The sequence below is a fragment of the Procambarus clarkii genome, chromosome 82, assembly GCF_040958095.1.
Source record: "Procambarus clarkii isolate CNS0578487 chromosome 82, FALCON_Pclarkii_2.0, whole genome shotgun sequence".
In the NCBI taxonomy this organism is placed as follows: Eukaryota; Metazoa; Arthropoda; class Malacostraca; order Decapoda; family Cambaridae; genus Procambarus; species Procambarus clarkii.
In genome coordinates this window covers 15,490,364-15,499,178 of record NC_091231.1, presented here as the reverse complement: position 1 = coordinate 15,499,178, position 8,815 = coordinate 15,490,364, and the positions used below count along the sequence as shown (strand labels likewise).

General features: G+C 43.6%; 2 protein-coding genes across 3 annotated transcripts in view; both read left to right on the top strand.

Annotated features, from left to right (window-relative positions):
* Positions 1-8,815, top strand: part of LOC123764440 (lachesin) — a 328,560-nt gene that overhangs the window by 209,742 nt on the left and 110,003 nt on the right. The window lies entirely within an intron of this gene.
* LOC138358163 (uncharacterized) lies at positions 6,864-7,895 on the top strand. Its single transcript, XM_069315667.1, has one exon. It carries the CDS (start codon positions 6,864-6,866, stop codon positions 7,893-7,895), a length of 1,032 nt encoding a protein of 343 aa, XP_069171768.1.

The following is an 8,815-nucleotide window of genomic DNA, read 5'->3' as shown; positions in this document are numbered from 1 at the left end:
CACACAGACACAAACTACACAAAATATTCATAGAACTGAACGAACTACGCCACTGATCAAAGGACTAACAAATGATAGGCACTATTGAAAAATTGCAATACCTTACAAGCGCAGCATAACAAGTTCACGGTTGAACTATTACACACTGGTGAACTATTACATCATTGTGTAATAGTTCACCGCTCATTTCCATGCCGCCCAGCAGCAGGTTCGAGCTCTCGCTATAACCCCACCTGTCACACGGCTGAAGATCTCGCCATGGGTCATTTTGTACTGGAAACGATTTTTTTTTTCGAAACAATGGGTAGAGTTTTTTTTAACCACTATAAGTAAAAGACGTCAATACCTACGCTAGTCTGCCTACCTGATGTCACGAAGTCACGATATTGAAGTCAGAGCTCACGCTCTCAGAACATCAGAACTTAGGCTATTATTACAAGCTATGCCATATTTTGGCCGGATGTCATGCAGGTTACTGGTTTTGTTTGCTAAACGTAAGAGCCTGATGCAGCCGGCTCATTCATCCTGATACTCCGCCTCTTTTCTGTTACTGTTTGGCCAACAAACAGTTTAAGGGGCCCGGTGCATGTGTTCCAAAATTTCCTCAAACACGCTCTATTTTGTGTGTGTAATATCTTCATGGTAAATGCTCCAACTTTCCCTAATGAACCAACATCATACAATGGACAGAAAAAAAATAACAATTTCAAATTAGCTTTAAAAAATAGTAAAATGTCACCAATTTATATTTTACTCAGTATGGTCTCAGAATGGCATATAACATTCATGTTCTTAATGGAAAAGTATTATATGAGAGTATAGTTTACTGTAAAACATTTTTTCAATGTGGCTTGCCAAGTATGTGCAAAATTTAGACGTAAAATTTGTTTAAGTCCAAACGTTATGGCCTTATGACTAAATGAGCCTTAAGAAACTTTAGGCCTAAGAACTTTGCACATAATATGTAAAAATGGTGAGAATCGTTCAGAAACTGATATTTTTATAGGTGTCTTGAAGTTAAAAATTCTGTTCATACTGAAAAATTCAGTTAAACTTCTGGACAATGAATACAGTACTTCGAATTTATAACATGTCTTGTAATTTTTAATTAAGATTGCTTGGCATTCGTACTCTAATATGTGAAAGTTTTAAGTCAATATGTGTTGAAATGAAGTCAAGAAAATATAACCCCCAAAAAACAAATATAGCGATACGTTAAGGATAACGGTAAAACAGACACTGGGGTCCTTAACTGTCCATCAGTAGGTTAGACATACTGTATATATTAATGAGATTGGGTGGATATAAATAGGAGCTGCCTCGTATGGGCCAATATGCCTTCTTCAGTTACCTTCATTCTTATGTTCTTGTAACGAAACATATATATATATATTGCAGTAAACATGTTGCCCATATATAAGTGATAAGGCCCTCATCTGGTCCTTATTCATCAATGCAACGTAAATAGACAAAGAGAATAGTTTGAAATCTGTAAATAAATCAGCCAAAAAATAAATAGAAGTCACAATTTCTGCCACCTGTGGCTGATTAATATGTTGATTTCGTTCTAACTTTCGTTCCAACTTCACATGCTTAGTGCCGGATATGCATTCTCCAAGATGTAGAAGTCACAAGAAAATCCTCATAGAAACATAAGAGAAAAAAGAAAACTAATAATAAAAAAAAGGTTATCATCTTTTTGTACAAAGAGACATAAGAAATATTGCCACCGAGCAATGTATTTATATAATATATAATACAATACAGCATAATAATAATCTAATATATTATTATGTGTGAAATCTGGCCCTCCAGGAGGCACCAGCGGCATATTCTATGTGTAGACCTTCTCCAACTGCTTGTCTTCTTTGTGCTTGTTGTTAAATGTTGTTAAAGATTCGCTACCTGGAACAAAGTTCCAAGTAGCACGGGCTATGGTGAGCCCCTAGTGCCGTCTTCTTTGTGCGTCAGACAGGCACATGCATCTCTTTATACCTGACTGCCAGTAAATTGGTGTTATGGTTATTATCAGCACCGCTTGTTACCGTCGCGCACGCATTTATTGCTACAAAATTCGTAAAAAATTAATTTCTTAACAAATTGGGCTGTAATTTTCACGAAGCTAAATCCAAATAACGGGAAATTTGTTTAAAATTTGTCACTATTTTTCATACTTGGAAAAATACTTCTCATGTACCGGGCCCCTTAAAGTACGGAGTTAGTCTGGGGTCAAGAATATCCCAGGGGGCCAGATTCACGAAGCAGTTACGCAAGTACTTACGAACGTGTACATCTTTCCTCAATCTTTGACGGCGTTGGTTACATTTATTAAACAGTTTACAAGCAAAAAAACTTCCAAATCAACTGTTGTTATTGTCATAAACAGCCTCCTGGTCCTTCGGAGCTCATTAACTGATTAATAATTGTAAACAAAGCGGCCAAAGATTGAGAAAAGATGTACAGGTTCGTAAGTGCTTGCTTAACTGCTTCGTGAATCTGACCCCCTGGTCGTGCATCGTCTGTTCTCCTCTTCGTGAACTCCTGAGTCTCTAAAAGTTTGCCTCAGTCCCAACCCCTCGGTCGTCACTCTTCTTCACCATCCGGGTCACTATCTGCGGGTTACAGCAATATATATAATTACCTGCAGCTTCGTGTCCATATCTTGGTGCGGTTCTTGAGGTTATCTTGAGATGATTTCGGGGCTTTTAGTGTCCCCGCGGCCCGGTCCTCGACCAGGCCTCCACCCCCAGGAAGCAGCCCGTGACAGCTGACTAACACCCAGGTACCTATTTCACTGTTAGGTAACAGGGACATAGGGTGAAAGAACGCCATTGTAGGTCAAAAAGCTTCTTTGGCCTGCCGCGATGCCTCCAGCTAAGTGGTCACCCATCCACTTGCTGGCTACACCGCCTGGTGCTTTAACCTAGTTTGCAGAGCGACGCGCTCGTCATTCCGATCACAACTCAACCCGTTCTCGCACTTTCTTACAGTCAATATTGACTTATTAAATACGTGCATATGTGACATACTAAACATACTAGTTTACCTTGAAAAGCTTCATAGAAAACACCGACCTTACCTAACGTATACCTATAATAGGTTAAGTAATAATTGTAATTACGAAGCAATAAGATGCTTATCTTAACGTACTAAGAAGGTTAGGTAAGGTCGGTGTTTTCTGTCATCTTGGTGTTAATAATCTTACACTGGTCGTTCACAGTCGGTCTCTGACGAGTGGCGGGGAAGGGGGTGACGTCGCGATGAAATTCTCATTTTTATTTTTATTATTTACATCAATTTTAACTTTTTCTTTTACTTACGGGTAAAAAAATGATGGCGCTTACAGGGGTTAGTGTACTCACCTAATGGTGCTTGCGGAGGTTGAGCTCTGGCTCTTTGGTCCCGCCTATCAATCGTCAATCAACAGGTGTACAGGTTCCTGAGCCTATTGGGCTCTATTATATGACGCAGTGTGTGTGTGTGTGTGTGTGTGTGTGTGTGTGTGTGTGTGTGTGTGTGTGTGTGTGTGTGTGTGTGAATGGAGTAGCGAGAGAGAGAGAGAGAGAGATGATGGGAAGGGGGAACCTTTCTCTGTTTTCTAAGTTCCACTGCTGAGAGTCGAAGCTTCAGATTGGCCCATAATTCGAAGCCCAGTCCAAGTTTTGCTCGTCCAGTTTCCGATTGACCGACGTAACAATTTACCGTAACTGGAGAAGTTGTTACAACGACGCCAGTTTCTGATTTTCTTCTGCCATCACGACGGTCCATCTTGCAACAGAAACAACACGAAAATGTATCTTTTCTTTCAGTTTTTCTCGACAAATTCAATGTTTCTCATTGATGAAAATATCTCACCGAGCTAAATTGCCTCTTACACTATGATAACATTCTTCAAATTTGCCCTTATGAAAAATGTAGGAAAGAACAAGAGTGGGAAATATATTTATCTTCCTGAAAGGGAGCATACGTGCATTACATCGGGGGGGGGGGAAGAGAGAGAGAGACAGAGAGAGAGAGAGACAGAGAGAGAGAGAGAGACAGAGAGAGAGAGATACAGAGACAGAGACAGAGACAGAGAGACAGAGACAGAGAGACAGTGACAAACAGATGAAAGAAGAACAGAGTTAAGTTAAAAACAATTATAAGACAAGATAAGATCTGGTATAAGACATAGGAGCAAGACTGCCCAGTTATATAATGGAGAGTGAAAGATGCTGCCATAAAAGTCACCGCCAACAATTACCTAAACAAGAGGTAATGAAATATTCAAGATGATTGAAGAAGAAATAAATAAAAATATGTGATAACGAGGAAGCGATGTATCGAGGAACAGGACATGAGGATAATGATGTAACTAGATGAATCATCATTACCTATTGGTAGTTCACGGACCTGAACCATTAACAGTTTATTCGGAATTTTCTCTGCAGTTGGCTCGGATAAAGTTCATAAAAAGTAGTTGGAAACGCTATCAATACCTTGTTGCAAGAGTAACCGGGCCGTGTTGCAAGAGTATCCGGGCCGTGTTGCAAGAGTAACCGGCTCTTTGTTGCAAGAGTAACCGGCTCTTTGTTGCAAGAGTAACCGGCTCTTTGTTGCAAGAGTAACCGGCTCTTTGTTGCAAGAGTAACCGGCTCTTTGTTGCAAGAGTAACCGGCTCTTTGTTGCAAGAGTAACCGGCTCTTTGTTGCAAGAGTAACCGGCTCTTTGTTGCAAGAGTAACCGGCTCTTTGTTGCAAGAGTAACCGGCTCTTTGTTGCAAGAGTAACCGGCTCTTTGTTGCAAGAGTAACCGGCTCTTTGTTGCAAGAGTAACCGGCTCTTTGTTGCAAGAGTAACCGGCTCTTTGTTGCAAGAGTAACCGGCTCTTTGTTGCAAGAGTAACCGGCTCTTTGTTGCAAGAGTAACCGGCTCTTTGTTGCAAGAGTAACCGGCTCTTTGTTGCAAGAGTAACCGGCTCTTTGTTGCAAGAGTAACCGGCTCTTTGTTGCAAGAGTAACCGGGCCGTGTTGCAAGAGTAACCGGCTCATAATGCGGACTTAGGACATAAGTATAAAACAAGGAATGTCTGGCAATAAAGCTGTTGAAGTTATTGTATAATGATTGTATAAGTCAGTGTAGAGCCCTGTAACAACACTTGTATAAGTCAGACTGTTCTTATACACTAAGTCTTAGATATCACAAGTTCCAGGTTCATTCACCTTAATATACTGTCTGCCGCTGCTCCAGTTGTAACTACCTCCCCCCCCCCTCCCCGAGGTATGGCCAGGACCCTCTAGTTATGACCAGGATCCTCCAGTTATGACCAGGACCCTTCAGTTATGACCAGGACCCTCCAGTTATGACCAGGACCCTCCAGTTATGACCAGGACCCTCCAGTTATGACCAGGACCCTTCAGTTATAGCCAGGACCCTCCAGTCATAGCCAGGACCTTCCAGTTATAGCCAGGACACTCCAGTTATGACCAGGACCCTTCAGTTATAGCCAGGACCCTCCAGTTATGACCAGGACCCTTCAGTTATAGCCAGGACCCTCCAGTTATAGCCAGGACCCTCCAGTTATGACCAGGACCCTCCAGTTATGACCAGGACCTTCCAGTTATAGCCAGGACCCTCCAGTTATATCCAGGACCCTCCAGTTATAGCCAGGACCCTCCAGTTATGACCAGGACCGTCCAGTTATGACCCGGACCCTCCAGTTATGACCCATCCTCCCTCCAGTTATGACCCAGACTCTCCAGTTATGACCCATCCTCCCTCCAGTTATGACCCAGACTCTCCAGTTATGACCCATCCTCTCTCCAGTTATGACCCAGACTCTCCAGTTATGACCCAGACTCTCCAGTTATGACCCAGACTCTCCAGTTATGACCAGGACCTTCCAGTTATGCCCCGTCTCCCTCCAGTTATGCCCCGTCTCCCTCCAGTTATGCCCCGTCTCCCTCCAGTTATGCCCCGTCCCACTCCACTACTGCCATTGACAATTCTCCGTCAATAGAACTCGGCTTAAAGCGAAAAATATGGAAAAGATTCGCTGGTAATGACAGTAACTGCTCCAGACTGGTGCCTGGTCTGGACGCCTCCTCCCGCATGGAATATCTGGAAGTAATTAACTTTGGCACAGGACCTTGAGAGAGAGTCTGGAGTGTAAAACATGCAAGAACTTAACAGAGTTGCAGATCTTGCAAGACGTTAACTGGTCTGTAAAACCCGGCCATTGGTGCTAACGGCTTCAGCTGATAATGTGTGGCACTGGTCCAAGAGGGGGGGAGGGTTGCTTGTTCACTGTGGCACTGGTTGGGCTCCAGTTAGGTTAGGTGACACCACACTGTGGATGGTGACACACACCACACTGTGGATGGTGACACACACCACACTGTGGATGGTGACACACACCACACTGTGGATGGTGACACACACCACACTGTGGATGGTGACACACACCACACTGTGGATGGTGACACACACCACACTGTGGATGGTGACACACACCACACTGTGGATGGTGACACACACCACACTGTGGATGGTGACACACACCACACTGTGGATGGTGACACACCACACTGTGGATGGTGACACACCACACTGTGTATGGTGACACACCACACTGTGTATCGTGACAAGAGGCGAGTGATAGGATTCAAACTTGAGATATTACTTATGATCCTTTCATTATACATTATCTAATCTTACGATGTTGGCTAGCGTCATGCTGCTCTCGCGATGCTGATCTTGCGATGTTGCAGAACGTCATTAATGCATGGTATTATCCCCATGTCTTAATGGGCACTACACAGCACGATTTCTAAATTGACCTCAAGTATGATGGAGATTTATGTGAATTCGTGTACCCATTACGTCATGGCAACAGGAACGTCTCAGAGCATGCAGCATACCCATTACGTCATGGCAACAGGAACGTCACAGAGCATGCAGCATACCCATGACGTCATGGCAACAGGAACGTCACAGAGCATGCAGCATACCCATGACGTCATGGCAACAGGAACGTCACAGAGCATGCAACATACCCATGACGTCATGGCAACAGGAACGTCACAGAGTATGCAGCATACCCATGACGTCATGGCAACAGGAACGTCACAGAACATGCAACATACCCATTACGTCATGGCAACAGGAACGTCACAGAGCATGCAGCATACCTATGACGTCATGGCAACAGGAACGTCACAGAGCATGCAACATACCCATTACGTCATGGCAACAGGAACGTCACAGAGCATGCAGCATACCCATGACGTCATATCAACAGGAACGTCACAGAGCATGCAACATACCCATGACGTCATGGCAACAGGAACGTCACAGAGCATGCAACATACCCATTACGTCATGGCAACAGGAACGTCACAGAGCATGCAGCATACCCATGACGTCATGGCAACAGGAACGTCACAGAGCATGCAACATACCCATTACGTCATGGCAACAGGAACGTCACAGAGCATGCAGCATACCCATGACGTCATATCAACAGGAACGTCACAGAGCATGCAACATACCCATTACGTCATGGCAACAGGAACGTCACAGAGCATGCAGCATACCCATGACGTCATGGCAACAGGAACGTCACAGAGCATGCAACATACCCATTACGTCATGGCAACAGGAACGTCACAGAGCATGCAGCATACCCATGACGTCATGGCAACAGGAACGTCACAGAGCATGCAGCATACCCATGACGTCATGGCAACAGGAACGTCACAGAGCATGCAGCATACCCATTACGTCATGGCAACAGGAACGTCACAGAGCATGCAGCATACCCATGACGTCATAAAATGCAATACCTCTATTGCAGAAGACATCCAGACGCCAGAAGTCGCTGGTTCAAATTGCTTCAAATCACCTAAACAAAAATGATTTAATTGTAATGAAATCTGACTCAAAAGGTGGATATTAGTCAGTTATCTTGAAGCTTGGTGACTTGTCAGTGAAGCTTGGTGACGTGTTTCCTGGGGATTTGGATGTGTGTGGAATAAAAAAAAAAAAAAAAAAAAATCAGTCGATTCATTGACAGTTGAGAGACGGGCTGAAAGAGCCAGAGCTCAACCCCACAAGCACAACTAGGTAACTTGGTGAATATATATAAGCTTCGGAAGTTTCCAGCATGTAAAAGGTGAAACTTTAAAAACTTGAATTTTTATATATATTTTTTAGATAGTTCTGACAGTCCTGTCAAAAACCACTTTGGCCGTGTCTAACCCAGAGACAAGTCTCAACCCGTGTAAATATATTAACAATTTTGAAAAATTAAACATCTAGCGAACAGTTTCAAAGCTTCTTCTAATTTGAGCCCCAAAATACAATGACATTTTAAACCTATAGATGGAGAACGACACGACGACCAGCCAGTTAGACGGTGTCCGTCCCTGCCAATGGACGGTGTTTTTTTGACAGCACCTGTCACAGATATCCCCGTCTTTTGAACAGCCTCCGTCGCGATGAAATTCGTGCTTGCAACAGACAGAAATTTAGTCGTCTGTTTCCAAGCGTTCCGGATCTTTCGAGGTTCTCTGAAATCCTGGAAATCCTGTTTTATGTCAAGTTGGTTAAGATCTTTCTCCACCTTCATAGAGGCAGATGAAGACATGTTATTGTCAGAGTAACAGGTAAGGTATTTGGATATACAGCTTCGCTGACTTCCTCATCGTGGGCAAACATCTCCGGACGTCTCTCCTCGTAGATAAACAGCTTCGGTACCTGCCTCCTCGTAGACAGACAGCATCTGTAGCCTCCCATTGGAAAGACAGCTTCGGTAGCCACATCTTAGAAAGACAGCT